Source organism: Euprymna scolopes, chromosome 33, assembly GCF_053919585.1.
Source record: "Euprymna scolopes isolate OS-2025 chromosome 33, ASM5391958v1, whole genome shotgun sequence".
Classification (NCBI taxonomy): Eukaryota; Metazoa; Mollusca; class Cephalopoda; order Sepiida; family Sepiolidae; genus Euprymna; species Euprymna scolopes.
In genome coordinates, this window is record NC_136514.1 from 56,923,979 (window position 1) to 56,940,412 (window position 16,434).

At 32.4% G+C, this 16,434-nt stretch overlaps 1 protein-coding gene across 2 annotated transcripts in view; it reads right to left on the reverse strand.

Annotated features, from left to right (window-relative positions):
- Positions 1–16,434, reverse strand: part of LOC145258229 (exocyst complex component 7-like) — a 79,159-nt gene that overhangs the window by 49,171 nt on the left and 13,554 nt on the right. For both annotated transcript variants that reach the window (XM_080116182.1, XM_080116183.1), the window contains exons 4-7: positions 14,710–14,812; positions 7,795–7,912; positions 2,987–3,155; positions 707–776 (exon numbers count right to left, since the gene is read on the reverse strand). In XM_080116182.1, coding sequence (XP_079972308.1) covers positions 707–776; positions 2,987–3,155; positions 7,795–7,912; positions 14,710–14,812 — 460 coding nt within the window. The remainder of the gene's footprint in view (positions 1–706; positions 777–2,986; positions 3,156–7,794; positions 7,913–14,709; positions 14,813–16,434) is intronic.

Sequence of the window (16,434 nt, forward strand, 5' to 3'; positions counted from 1 at the left end):
CATTCACTCACTATCTCAGACATTTCAACCAAGACATCTTTTTAAGATTTTAACTGCCCCTTTAAGTGCAATTGTTTGTATCACTCTTGCACTTGATTCATTGGGTATATTTGCCAGGTAGGCTTTGAAATCATTTTTCACAAGTCCGGTTGCTTCTATAATTACTGGAATGATGGAGATATCCTAAGATTGCAGTTTCTTTATATGTTGTACATAAAACCTTGGTATTTCGTTATCTTTTCCCTCTTAGCTAACCCAGCATCATTAGGGATACTGAGCCATCTGACATTCAGCTGTAAGGCTCTGCTGTGGGGCAGCTAATATATGATGTGACACAATAGCATGTATAAATATCTTTACAAGACCATCTGTAAAATGGTGAATATAGAATGTAGCAGCAAGTTCTGGGAACATACACCAGAAATAATGGAAACAAGTCATACATCACCCACTAGAATTGCAATGCCTACAGCTTATATAACCCTTATCCCTGAGTGGCTTCCGGGCCTTGATAAGTGGTGATTACTGTGTAAAAAAAAAAAAAAAAAAAAAAGCTATGTATCTAAAAAACAGCACTATGAAACCTGACAGTGATATTGGACAAGAAGGAAAAAGAAGCAACCTTAGTAAAAGTTAGTGTTGGGAAGAAATCCAGTGTTGATCGTGTTGTGTGGGATAAAATATAGAAAGAAAATCATGTACTTACCAGGGCTGGTGAGTGTTGCAAATGACCAGAATTACTGCTTCCACTGGCAGATTTTAAATGTTCTTTTAAACTGGGAAAGAAAACAAAAATTATTAAAGCAAACAAAAAAGCCAATTAAAGGTTATGTCAGTAGGGTTATCAGTTGGTTGAAAACATTGGCCTGTTCTGAAATAACTTTAAAAGTCTATCCATCAATAGCCTTAAGCCCCTGGAGGGGTATAGGCCATCTACAACTTTTGTAGCAAGGAGTTCTTTTTTTGGGATGAGAGTGCTGGCCCCGCGCTCAACCTTCCTAGAAGGTACAAACAGTGCCTAGCCTTCCCAAATGGTCATCCATCATGTACTGACCAGGCTCAATGTTGCTTAACTTCGGTGACCTGGCGAGTGACAAAAAAATGGGATAAGTGTCTTTTGATGGACAGTTTGTTGATTTTCTTTTTCTTTAGTGACAGAAAGTCATTCTGCAGCTAAAGTCAGCACAAAAGATAGTGGTAGGGGGGCTTGATTAATAACTTCATAAAATGTACTTAATAAGTCAGTGCTTAGTTGAAGGGAACAGACCTTAAAACAGAAATGATATTCATAATAATAAGTAATATTTATTCTGATTTAGCCATTATCTTTCAGCTTGCAGCGTAACTGAGGTCATTGAGTGCTGTGGGTTAGGAAAAGAACAAAGGATAGATGACAAAAGAAAAGGAAGTAGGTTTAGAGAAATAAAAAACTTATCAATAAACAATGGATAGGAATTTGTTCTTAATGCAGCCAAAGAGAAATAAGGGTAGGGTTTAATTCAGGATGTGATGAGTGACCGAATGACTGATAGGTAGAGAACAATGGGCCAGTAGGCATTTTGGAGGGAGGGTTACTGAGTAAAAGGAATAATAGGAACGACACTTGGGAGGAGGGGGGTCAGTCCGATGCTTAGTTAGTTGAGGTCTGAACTCCGAGGTGGACAATTAGATTTTGGATACAGCCAAGAGTAGTTGGTAGCTTGGAGATTCTCGAGGTAGATGGGGGAGATGAACAGATGGCAATAGATGCACCCAGCCTTGACAGGCCAGAACTAGAAGATGATGATGAAGGAGAATGATATGACCAGAACTTGAAGATGATGATGAAGGAGAAAGCTATGGCACACAACGTGTGGAGTTGGCAGCCTGTTGGTGGGGCCATAGCAGACTAAACGATTCCTGGATAAACAAATAATCTTTGTTCGGATTAATGACATCAATATGCAAGTTTTGTGGATGTAATTTCACAGCATAAGCACTAAACTATTGATAAAGAACTGGTCAGAGTAAATGTGATTCTCGTGGCCCTAGGTAACACATATGGCCATAATAGTGCCAAGACTATGCCAAGAACTTGTCACAATGGTGCCTCAAACTAAGATTTTACATAGGATGCATCTCTGGACCACAATAGTATGTCACTTATAAGTTGAATAAAAAAATTTGGTTATCTTACAATCTAACAACAACTATCCAAATGACTTCTGGTTTTGAAACTCGTTGGCAGTAAACAGTGTTACTTAATCTGAAAACCTGACAAAAATGTAGCTCAACACCTAAGAATATCTGGAAACTGATTATTTTTATGGAAATATTTTTAAAATAAATATGATAATCTATAGTTTTAAATAAATGTGGTTATTAACAGTAAATTTCTACAGAAATAATACCAGAAGTAAAATATTTTTAAAATATAATAAATTAAAATAAATAAATGTGAAAGAAAAATAATAAATGTTTCTATAAAATACTTAAAAAATATGACTGAAATAACAAATTTAATTAATCTGATAATAATAAATAATTTAAATAAATAAAAAAGAAAATGAATGAATTTTTACTAAACATAATTAAAAAATATATAATTTTTCACATATAATAAATAAAATAAAATAAACATAATGAAAAGAAAATGTGCATTTATCGAAATATAATTAAACTACAAAAGAAACAGATGCAGTAGATGATATTGCCGAAAAAAATTGTTTCTTTGATTACGTAAAGCAACATAATATAGTAGTGTCTTCAGATTTAGTAACACAGTTTACTTTCAATAAATTTCAAAACCAAAAGTCGCTTAGATCGGTAAATATGCCAGATCCCCCCCCTCCCTCAAATTTTTGCTAATGTATATTTATAATACTGAATCACTTTCCTCATACAACACACAAGAAAAAAAAATGGTGCTTATGTACATTTCAGTATTTCTATTTTAGAGTGGCTCTTTCATGATATGTAAAAATAAAAAATACGAAAAAGAAAATACCCTTGTAAAGATCGGACAAGTATTCCAGATCTTGAGGTTGTGTAAACATTAAGAAAATCTGTAGTGTTTCCATTGGTAACAAGCCAGCGAGCAATTTCTCCAAGTTCCCTTCCAACTTTCTCTGGTAAGTGTTCCATCACTTCTACCTCTCCGTTTCCTGACTGGAGTTCTATGAAAAAAACAAAACAAATTTTTTTGAAAATTATTTAATAAAACAAATTTTTACAAATTAAAACAGAACTGATTTAAGACAGATCTTGAACAAATAAATAACTCAATATCTTATAGGAAATAGATTTGTATTATTAATAAATAATAATAAAATGTAGACAGTTGGTAGATGCCAAAATGCTTAACTAATCAGAAGACTTGAGAAGCAGACAACAACTCTTGATCTTCGGAGGATATGACCGTGCAGAGAAGGAAGATTTCCTTGTGACAATATCCATTAGGAATGCTGAAAACACCCTTCTCGTGTGTGTGCTATCTTAAACAAAATCTAAAAGATTTAAACATTAAAAAAAATGATAGACAAAGATACAATATTTAATTAAAAATTAAAGCTTGTTTATATAAAAAATACAATCTATATATTAATACGATAACGTGTGTTATTTTCTGTGTCAGGCTTACATCCATTTATGCACTTCCATTTCTTGTAATAAATAATTTTACCAAGAATTCTTCATAAGTTTTGGTTTCGGTTTTGATTATAGCTTATGACACTTAAGTCATCTATTTTTTTTATAAATAATTTTATCAAGAATTCTTCATATGTTTTGGTTTTGATTATAGCTGAAGGAACTCAAGTTATATAACGCATATTTTTTTCATAAGTTTTGGTTTTGGTTCAAGCTGATGCACCCAAGTCATATAGATATATTTTTTTATTTTTAAAATCGCAACTTTATAATATATAAAAATTGATAGATTCTAAAATAATATACACAAAATCTGGTAGTATTAAAATATCATATTTAAGCATATTTTACGACCGGACTATGCCTGGCATCCCTGCTATCTTAGATAAATACTTTTGCAGTTTTAACAAAAGGGAAACAGTAAATATCAGAGCATCTCCATTTATGCTGAATATCTACAGAATGCCAACATCAATATATTACATATGAATGAGTCCTGCTAGTAAAAATATAATTGTGATAGCAATCTATATATCTATAAAAGTGAAAATGTCTGTATGTGTGTGTGTGTACATCTTCCTACCAAATAACTGTCAATTTTCGGTCTAGAGACTCGAGATTTGACATAAGGGGTACTGAGATTTAAGAAAATCTTTTTAATCGGTTTTCAAACAGAAATTTGGCTGTCAAGGGGTCAAAGTTCAACAATTTGACCTTAAAACTCTACCAAACTCCTCCGCCAATTTTGGGTCTAAAGACTTGAAATTTAAGATGTAGGTTACTTGGACATGGATCAAACTTTTTAATTTGATTTGAACCCCAAAAAATGAAATTTGACATAGAGGGTATTCAGAGATAGAGCAAGCTTTTTAATCAGTTTGGGGCAAAAATTGGAGCTGCCAAGGTGTGAAAGTTCAATAAATTTGACCTTTGCAGTGTCTACCAAACTACTCAGCCGATTTTGGGTCTAAACATTTTAAATTTATAACGGGTAATCAAAGATGCGGCAAGCATTTTAATCATTCTTGGGGCGAAAATTTGGCTGCCAAAAGGTCAAAGTTAAAAGAGTTGACCGTTGCAGATTCTACCAAATTCCTCCCCCAATTTTGGGTCTAAAGACTCGAAATTTTAGATGTAGGTAACTTGGACATTGGTAAAACTTTGTAATTTGATTGGAGACCAAAATAATAAATGTTAAGGGGTCAAAATTGGGGTCAAAGTTAAAAAAAAATTGACCTCCGCAGTCTCTACAAAATTACTCAGACAAATTTTGTTCTAAACATTTGTAATCTTATATAAAGTGTATTCACACGTAGGGCAAAGTATGAACAGTACATAGGGCCCGAGCAAAGCTGGGCTGAACTGCTAGTTTAAAAACAAAAGGCCAAGCAAGGACCATAACCATAAGGGGTAGATAACTCTGCTAAATCTTGATTGCATATATTAAAGAGACAGTAGAACTATTTGGTAAAATTAAAAATAAAATAAAGATACTGTCTTTGCCGACTTGTTATTGTTTTGTAAAGTTTTAATTAAATATTTCATTCATATGTTTGTTGGGTGCATGTCTAGAATTTACACTAATTAAAAAAAAATAAAATATAAAAAAAAACTTTATGATGTACATATCCGTATCATATTGCAAAAATTATGTAAATTGACCAAGTAGTTTTATTTTAATTAAAAAAATAAAATTTATGAAGAAACAAAAACGGTGAGTTTTGAATGCTATATTTAATAAAACAACTAAATTTAAAATACTGAGATTTCAACAATCAACCTTGTAAAGGCTACAATAGTATTAGTTACTAAAAATAAAAACTTTTTCTATAGAAAAAAAACTTATTTGATTAACTTACACAATTTTTGCAATATGAAATTTTTGTTCCATGGCAGTTACGTACATCAAAAGGATTTTTCTGTATTTTGTTTTTGCAATTAATTTGAATTCTGGATATAAACCGTTTATTGTAAACATGAAATAAAAAGTTTGCATTTATATTTTTATAAATAAATATCGATTTTGATACAAATTTATCTTTTAAAATGAATGGGAATTTGTCAAAGATCAAGTCAATCCCCTCTACAGAAAAGGCGCTTGTGCAGTATACTGGTTTTCAAACAAATGTATTTCAGGTGAAAATATCATTACATACTATATAAAGGATCATGTTGAAATTAGAATAAATTCAAAAAATTATGACAAATGATAAAAAAAGATGCACTAGAGAAATTTTTCAGATAAAACTCATAAAGACTAGTTGGCAGACAGTTTCTATTTTTTCAATATCAGATTTCAAGGAAAACAAAGGGAGATAAGTCAATTTGTTATACAGAATTGGTTGCAGAACTCTTCCAAATTACAACATACAATAAAATTCAATAAATTCTATTTTTAATTGGAATTATTTTTGTACTCGATTATTTTTCATAATTTTTGGAATTTAGACTAATTTTGATACAACACATTAATACGTAATAATGTTTTCACCTGATATGGGTTTTTTGAAAATCCAGTATACTGCACAAACACCAAAAAGCTAGAGTGAAACATTTATGTCTAAATCAAGGCAATAATTGAATTTAAAAACAATAAAAAAGGATGTCACTAATGAGAGAGAGAGAGAGAAAGAAAGAGAAAGAGAAAGAGAGAGAGAGGTTAAGGTAAAGAAAAGGAAGAAGAAAAAAGTACAGAGGATTAGAGTTGGCAGACGATATGTAGGGGTGAGGAGCAGTGAAATGCCATTGTACCTTTCAGGATTATAATATGGAAAAAAAAATCCCACTGTAAATGTGTTGGAAAATACAATATGAGAAAAAATAACAATAAAGAGTTGGCAAATTCTGCTGTAATTTTAAATGAGACAAACAAAAAAATATCAATAAAAATATGTTTTTCAGCCAGTGACATGATAAAAAAAAACGTAATAACTTGGAAATGCAAATGGAGATCAGAAAAAAAAAAAATGAACTGATATCCATACAACAAATAAAGAAGTCCACATATATATAAAAAAGAAAGGAATTGTGAGTTTATCATCTTTTTCTTTCTTTCTTGCTGACAAGTAACTTTTCCATCAATTTTTTGCATCAATATGACATATTTTGCTCAGTGAAAAAATGGATCAGTAAAATAGGTCCCCTGCTGAACAACTTATCTTTTTTGTTTTTCTTCCTTTCAGCTTTTCATACATCTATAATTAATTTAAATCAATAAAAATTCATGTAAATTGTTTAACGGTGTCATCTTTGTTATTCTTGCAGGTGTTTATTGTTCAACATTTCTTTTTATTTATGTTTTGAGAAGATATCCCATTCTTTTGTTTCAGTGTCATTTTACCATGAATTCCAGGAGACTTTTTTTTTTTAATCAATTTGTTGCTTATCATATTCTATCAAAACAAATGGAATAAAAGTTGCGTAACAGCATATTTTAAAGGAGGTTTTTGTAATTTATTCCTTTTTGTTATGAAATCACTTTAATTACTGTTAATATTGACAAAACTATTGTATACAGGGTGGCCACAAAGTCACGCACCAATGTTAATTAAAAAAGTTAAAAAATTAAAAAAGTTATAGTAGTAACATTTATTCAAATTTAAAAAATAAATATTAACATTGGTGCGTGACTTTGTGGCCACCCTATATATATATATATATATATATATATATATATATATATATATATATATATATACGGGAAAAATAGGACAATAAAATTACAAATGAATAACACTAAACATTAATTTGTTATAAACTGTTTAAACGCAATTATGCAAACTAGGCATAGAAATTGGTGCGAGTTTGTTGTTAATCTCAGCTATATATACAGTATTTTGAAAGACTATGCTGTATTATTGATTTAAATAAAGGCCATTTTAATGGTAATACAGGTGGGATAAATAATAATGTTTTTACACTTAATTTATGTTTCAAGAACTCATACGATTTGGATTAGAAAAAGACTTTTTGCACAACTCCGGAAGGATTCTTTTCCCTAATCCAAACACTATATTTGTCTGTCATTTTGCTTTTTAAGAATCAAAAGATATTAAAAATAAAAATAAATAATAAATAAAAAGAATTTATGTCATGTAAAAGTGAAAAGAAAAAGTGAAACAAAAATGCAAGTTTGGTACGGTTAGTTGCTATTAAAAAAATACTCACCTTCATCCGTTCCTAACATATCAAGGATAATAATGGGGGGGACAGGTTTGCCATACCGAGACAACTGAGACCGAAACTCCTTTCCAAGAGCTTCTTTACCATCTTGGAATAATCGTGTCTGGAAAATAAAAATGGAAGCAACACTAATAGGGAAACGTCTATATTCAATCCCAACATATAAACTATTTGATTAGATTCTATAAAATACTAAAATGATTAAAAGATTCAATTAGAATGAATTGTCCAAATGTTACATCTGGAATTTGCACAGAGGATTACGTGATTTGAAAAGCAAATTAAAATTCAGCCAAAGAGAAATAAGGGTAGGGTTTAATTCAGGATGTGACGAGTGACCGAATGACTGATAGGTAGAGAACAATGGGCCAGTAGGATGAAGCAATGGTTGCCTAATCCTTAACCAAGATAATGTATTTATGTACTAATTTGGTAATCCTAATGATCCACTTTCTAAAAATTGTTTCAGTTTTCTTAAAATTATTGTAGCCTTGGTGGTAAGAGAAATTACTTAACATGTTGTACAATACCTGTCGATAGTATGTAAAGTTGTTTCATGCATGTATTTAAATTACCCGTCGGAGGGTAGGTAAAATTATTTTAAATATGTATTGTATATTACACATCCCTGCAAAGGTAGCATTATTTCATATACATGCTATAAATTTCTTATCCTAGGTAAGGTAGAATTATTTGATATGTGTAATACCCGTCCTAGGGTAGGTAAAATATTCTTTTGCTCGAAAAAGCAAATGATACATAGACATTAAAAATTCCTCTATCTGAAGAATAACAAATATGTTCAAAATCTACTTCAATTTCTCATTGTTTATACGGTCCTGAGCAATGCCAGGTAGCCCTGCTAGTATATTATATGAAAGTGAAAATGCGTGTGTGTGCATTTTTTTCATATGTCCGCCAAAGGCTGGGGGGGGGGGCACTTGGGTCACTCATTCTTAGAATTTTTTATATACTCCCTAGATTATAATATGTCCAATTTACGAAAAGAAGATTGTAAATATATTTTATGTGAGTGACTTTTACACACTAAAAATTTCCACTATTCTGTCTTCACGCCTGTTTGTGGTTTTCGTATAAAAAAGCGAAACTAATGATAGCAATGCAAGCTTTCCGACTTTGTACCGGGGACGTCCAGAAAGAAATTAGCTTTGATCACTGTGTGGAAAAAACCCTCATATCAGACAATTGCTAATCATTTGGACACTACCTTATTTATGGGAGCTTCCCCCCCCCCAACATCTTAGGGAAACAAAACCAAAAAAACGGCCTCGCAGCCAAAGTTAAGTGCAGGATTTCATTCCACAACGGCGTGACATTTGACCTCATTAAATTTACGCATGTCTCACTTAACTTTTTAATTGTTAAATTAGAATGCTTTTCAGTTCCTGTCTCCTGTGGCCAAGCGGTAAGATGTCAGGTTTTTTCACACTTTCTTTTCCACCTTTGCGTCAAGGGTTTGGGTTCAAACCTACATGCCTACTACATTTTTTTTTCTCAACACACACCTATAAACACTCGGGCAACACCGGGCACCCCCATTAGTCTATAATATAAATCTCACCTGTCTGTATGAATTTAGGTATGTATGCATGTATGTCTGCCTAAAACTTTTGACAGAGGTGATGAATTTTCACAAGATCAGTATCATTTTGAAGCTCGATCATTCGGACGACAAATATCGAAAAATTGACCAAAAACAGTAATTCCTTCACCCTCAACTGGGCACTTTTCTACAGGGGAGGGGGTCACTTTTTTCTCTGACATTTTTTGCAAGTTATTCAACTCTCGTGTCCACGACGTTGCATAAAAAGTGTTATTTCGACTGCCCATGACGTCACAATAGGGCAGGTCGATTTGCAACTTTTTTCAGAAAATCAACATGCCACTGGTGATGATAGTTGGGATTTGATGTGATAAGAACTTATACCAAAAATTAGATTCCCATCTTGAACAGAAAATTGAGCATTTAGTTTTAAAAATCATGTAGAAAACTGCTGAAAAATCTTTCATTTTCATTGTATTTTTCACAACACTGACTTTGAAATTTCACTATTTGTATAAAAAATTCAATTAAAATTGATGTATTTATATGAAATACATTGAAAGAAAAATAAATACATGAATTATAATTTTAATTATGAATCACAACTAGCAAAATATCTCCATCTTTACTGCATTAATTAAACAAAAATTGTAAAAAAAGCTAATTCTAACTCTTTTTAAATTTCACAATTCAAAAAGATATGTGGAGATGTATTACATAATATAACAACTTGATACAAGTTACAGAACCATGTATTTCAATTTTTTATTAGAGGCAATAATATAAACTTATAATAGAACTAAATTGTTCTGTATAATTTCCTTTTGAGGAAAATGAAGGCTTAATTTTCTGGCACGATGACTGTAATAATGTGCCTATGTCTTGCTTCCTGCCCATATACAACTTTTTGAGAAAAATCAATCAAATTTGACCAGTGTGTGGCTGCAAAATTGATAGCAGTAATATTTTTCATTTTTTTGAGTTGTTCACTATTTCTGGAAAAACAACACAATTATTTGAAAACATTTATTTTTTATATTTTTGCGATGTAATATAATTAAAAAACTAACTATTGTTTGGGTAAATTAAGAAAACTAATAAAATTTAATGGATAAATATTTATTTACCTAATGGACAAAATCGTTTGAATGCCCTCTTCTCTCACATCCAATTCATCTGAGTTTATCATCGATATTATATTTTCTGGAAGTAGTGCAAAAGCACTATATTTTGAACAGTTTAAAACAGTGCTTTGGATTTCAGTTAACTGTTTTGTTCTCTGAATCATACTAAAATATACTGTTGTTGGTTAAAAAAACATATTGTCAGTTTTGATCTCAAACCAACTAACTGCATACACTTGGATGATAAATTAGACCAGAATGTTTAATTTATCATAGTGTTTGAGACAACTCTAGTCCATAAAGACATTAATCTTGTGGCTTATGCTAGCCATCTTCCTTGATTCTAGGGCCCAATTTTCTAAGTTAACTTCTCCACAAGAAATGCCAACAGCATACTCAGCCACTGGTCTTCACACTTAAATTATTTGTTTCTTTGCTGTCAGATGATGATGATCGGGAGGGACACTAATTTTTTAGAATTCTACTTAAGGCAAATCTTGATAATTAATGATACAAAGTTTCCCCAAAGGACCAGTAAATATTGTTAGGCTTTTTCTTGTTCCATCAATTAATTTAAAAATTGCTGTAAATGGCAGTTCTTCTAGTGGAACCTGAAAATTGGAAAATTTGCATGTTTAATAATAGAGCCAAATTACATAATAAATACCAATATATTATTTTATTTTCCACAAAAAAGGAACATAATTGCAGGTGAATCTATAGAATTAATTTTACCTCCTTGTTAGGAGGACAAGTGCAAATTATGTGCCTTGTTTGACAATTTTCTGTCTTGCACTTTACTGCAAAGTCATCACATCTCAAGGCAGAAAGTTTACAGCTAGAAGAAGATATATCAAACCGTCTGTCTAGCTGTTCCTTCATTCTTTCACTTTGATTGCTGCAAGAGATTTCCTGTCAATCTGTTTGGCCCTCTTATAGCAAAATATATTGACCTTCTGTCCTATATAATGTTACCTTAACAAGGGTATTTGTGGATTAACTGCTTGCTGAATACTAATTATTTCCTTGGCAATTAACTTAGAAATCTCACTATTGGGATAACTGTTTTCTAGGAAATAACTAAACTAGATGACTTGTCCTGAAGTTGGGGTGCTCTTTCATCCAAATGACAAGGTGGACCAGCAAATTTTGTGAACCACGGGTTAAAACTGAACGTCGTGCTTTTACTGACATTCTAATCTGAAAAGTAAAATAATAAATGGATTATAACTGAAGGAAACTTTTTTAGGCTATGTTCCAGTTTCATACGTAAAAAAAATAAGTGCTAGTTATAAGAAATAATGAAAAACTTTGTAGAGTTGAATTAGATATATTGAAGAGAGAGGACCAAACCAAATCAGAGGCACAGTAGTATTTAGTTTAGACATCTTTAGCAGATTTTAGCTCCTCCTTCGATAACATAAATTTATCCATAAAGAGATTTATTCTTGCTGTAGCTCTGCCATTTTAAACGAGTGTTTAGTGTTTAGAGTTTGAAAAACCAGTGCTTGTGCATCTATGTTACTATGCTATTTTTAATAGTATTTTCAAGTTAAATTTAATTTTTATGATATTTTTGTTTATTAAATTTTTAGGTGAAAGTACAAAATAGTTACAATACAACCTCCTTCCCATATTAAGAATGGCTTTCTAAATAAAGTTATTTTAGCACAATAACATAGATGAACAAATAACGAAAAACCTTTAAAGGAGTTTCCTTATTTACTCGTATTAATCATTGTGGGTTATCTGATTTTAAAACTATAATTTTAGAAGAAAAACACTGCTTAAAAACACTTACTCCCTAAAAATAAAAGAAATTATAATTTGATACTAATTTTCTGCAAAGTATTTTTTATTAAGTAGAAAAACAACCCCGTTAAAAAAAACAAAAAAAAAACGTTGGCCGGGTGTTTGGAGGTGTAAAAGAAAAAAAAAAGTTTTAGTAGAGTGGTAGGCTTGAACCTCGAACCTTTGACGCGGAGGTGGAAAGAAAATGGAAAAAAAAACCCTGCGACCTAACCATCTCAACCACGGGAACAGATGAATTAATATGTGTGTTAAGTTGACGTTTATAAACCGAAATTAGCAGGTGCGAGAATGTCAAGTTGCGTGATGTTTGACCTAGTTTCGCACTGGAAGCCAGTTTCTGTTTTCCCCGCTACGCGGCGATCAAAAAATATCTCGAAAATAGCTTGTAAAAGTCGGGTAAATTAAAGATAACTGCAACCCGAGTTCCTTAGTTGTAGATATTATTATTTAGACAGCATATAAAAAGTTTTAAGAAGGAGCGAGCCAACCGAGAATGACGGCCAAAAATACCTTTTGTAGGCTAGTCTATAATATAAATCTTACCTGTCTTTTTAAATGTATGTATGTCTGGCTAATACTTTCGACAGAGGCAACGGATTTTCACAAGATCGGTATTGTTTTGAAGCTTAACCCTTCGGACAACAAATATTAAAAAATTGGCTAAAACCATTAATTCCTTCACTCTCAACTGGGCACTTTTCTACAGGGAGGGGGAGGTCGCTTTTTTTTCTGCTATTTTCGAAAGTTATCCCCTCTTTTTGATTGACTAGCCTTAATTTAAACATTCGTCACTTCCGGTTTGGCAATGGACGCAACAGCAAAGATGTCACTTTTTTCCACATTATTTTCCTCCTTTGCGGTACAGGTTTTTGCCTGCCGCCTACTACGACTTTTTTTTTTTTTGTTAAAAAAATATTTTTATTGCTACTTCACCCCAAACAAGGCACAGTGCCACTTAGTTGTAGTGGACTACTATTGCGGCATAATTAGCAGGGATACTGTGTATGAAGTTTAGTCAATACTGAAAACAAAAATATATCAGGTGTGTCTTGTGTAGATTTTACTTTTAGCTGAAACACCAACAGACAAACAACTCTCTTCCACGTAGATAAATAATAAATCATGTTCTGGCATTGAATTACAAAAAATGATATACTATAACAATTGACTCAAAACAAATCTAAACAATTCAGAAAAACATAATCACAAAACCACATATTTCATTATGTTAGAGAGTAATGGGGCTGCAGTGTGTGTGTGTGCGTGTGTGAGGAAGGGCAAGTAGTGAGAAATACAAATTTCTGATTGGCCAAACAAGATCATAGAAAGAGAGATGTATTTTTAAAATATCCAATTACAATTGGTACTCAGCATACAAAAAAGAGGACTGGCCAGTGTAGGAGGAATTGTTGCTTTGCAAAGAAAGGAACATCATCAACGACCCTCTGGTGGACGAAGACAGAATATGCTTCTCATTACTGCACATTAAGCTTGGGTTAATCAAGCAGTTCATCAAGGCTTTGAACAAGAACAGTGACTGCTTCACTTATTGTGCCAGGTTTTTCCAGGAGTGACCATAGAGAAATTGAAAGCTGGCATTTTTTAAGGTCCTCAGATCCGGCAGCTCATCAGAGATCCAGAGTTTGAAAAAACAATGAACAAAGTGGAACTGGAAGCGTGCAAGGCAGTTGTTCTGATAATGAAGAACTTTCCTGGCAACAATAACGCCAGAAACGACACAGAACATGTCAACAACATGCTGACTGCTTGCAGAAACCTGGGCTGCAACATGAGTGTGAAGATGCACTACCTATTTCTGCATATGGACTGGTTTCCTGAGAACCTGGGTTCAATGAGTGATGAGCAGGGAAAAAGATTTCACCAGGACCTGAAACAGATGGAGACTAGGTATCAGGGTCACTTAGATGCAGTCATGATGGCTGACTACTGTTGGAATCTGAAGAGAGATCTCCCTGCCACTGAGCATTCCGGGAGTTCAAAGAAACGGAAATTCAAGCCCTGAAGTTTAAACAATGATGAAGCTGGTATACTTATCTTTATCAATACCCATCATTCAATTTACAGTAATCAATGTTCCTATCAGGTAATCAATATATGTTGTTGGCAAAACAGTTTTTTTTCTTAAAAACATACTTAGGATGATATGTGCTGACAAAAATCAGTTGATAATGACACAAAAATGTAATCAATTTTGTCCCAAGATCTGATTTTTTTTTTCAAATCAACTTAGCACAAAAACCTGACCTGATGGAGAGAAACAGATGTCATGTAGTGCAAAAATACCTAAAATCAGTTGTAGAAATTTAGACAACATTCAAAAAGGAAAAACATTGTTGCCTAGTGTTATGATTATGAAAAAGAAATTCATAGAATACTTACCACTTCAGTTAATTCCAATGGATTATGCTCAGTAAAATAGCGAACAGCTTTGAGAACACATTCCATATGCTCCAGATATTTATCCAACCCACTGGCAAGAGGACTAGATAAAAAGATTGTAAAAAGAAAATATGATAAATGCTTATAAGGACACAATTTTTAAATAACATTAACCACACATTATTTGGATTCTCGTCCTCAGTGTTATATTTACAACATTTCTGCTGATGTTAGTTTGAATTTGAGAATCTTTACGTTGAATACAGGAACCTATAAAGAATTTCACACAGAACCTTTTCTTTAATGAGGATAGATTGTTCTTGTTCTGCCAGCTATGTATAGAAACAAATCTTTGCCACAAAGTGTTAATTGATTAGTATATTATTCTTAGTCATTATCACTTGTAATAAGAATGCTTACTTTTAACATCACAGTTAAATAACATGGCTGGCAAAACAAGAACAATCTACCTCCTCCATGGATTAACAAAAATGGTTTGGGTCAAAATTCAGTGTAGATTCCAGTGTTTGAAAAGATGTAACTGAAGAAAGTCTGTGATTAAAAAAATGGCATTTAAAAGAAAAAAATGAAAATAGTCGTCTGAATAAACTACATAACCCAAATTATCAAGCATCTTCTCAAAAATTGAAAAAAAAAAATAAATAAATAATTAAACAATGGTAACATTTACCAAATATTTATAAACTTCTGAGAAATAGAATCCCCTTCACCTGCTGCATCACCAGTGTTGCATCTCTGTGCATATTTTACAAATACTTGCATGGAATGTGCTCCAACAAACTTACTGCAGTTGTACTCCAGCAACATAAATATGCCTGACCAACTCCACAGCAAAACCACACTCCCTTCTCTGTAGATGTTCCTAGATACTAGAAGATCTACTTTAATAGCTTCTCTTGGATTGTTTGCCTTTGAAATTTTCATTCATCTGCTCAGACTTATCTGCCCCTGCATTTGATTAGCAGACAATAAAATGAGAATATTCAATGCTACAGAAAACGATAGAATCCTTCTCATTTTATATTAACTCTCCCAGTTGTAAAAATTTCTATATATACTAGCAGGCTGCCCGGCATTGCCCAGCTGTAAAATATGCTTAAAAATGATATTTTGATTAATGCAGATTTCGTATTTATTATTAGACTAGTTGCCCGGGAGTTTTGGAGGTGTGTGTGGTTTTGGGTAAATCAAAACAAAAGAATACTAAAAAATCGTTGCCTAGGTGTTTGTTTAAAAAAAAAAAACAAACAAAGTTTTGGTAGGTAAGTAGGAAGAATTGAAGTCGAAACCTTGAGGCGCAGTTGGAAAATAATAAAGTGTGAAAAAAAAATGTGCAACGTTAACCGTTCGCCCACCAAGAAATAGTAACGGAAAGATGTTTGAATTGACAGGTGCCCGCAATAAAGTTTACTCCGTTACTTCTATTTGACCTCATTAATGAGGTCAAATAGAAGTAATGGAGTTAACATTTACTGCGAGGCAGGTTTTTTTTTTTTTTGGTTTGTTTACTCAACTTTTTGGTCTGTTTACTCAACTTTGGCTATGTTTTGTTTCCCCAATATGTTGGGGAGAAACCAGCTCCCCATCAAAAGGGGATTGTCCAAATTGAATAGCAATCATCTGATATAAGGAATTTTCCTCGCATTAAAGCTGATTGCTACGTTCCCGGCGCGATTGCCGAGAACAATGTCTTAGCTTTTAATT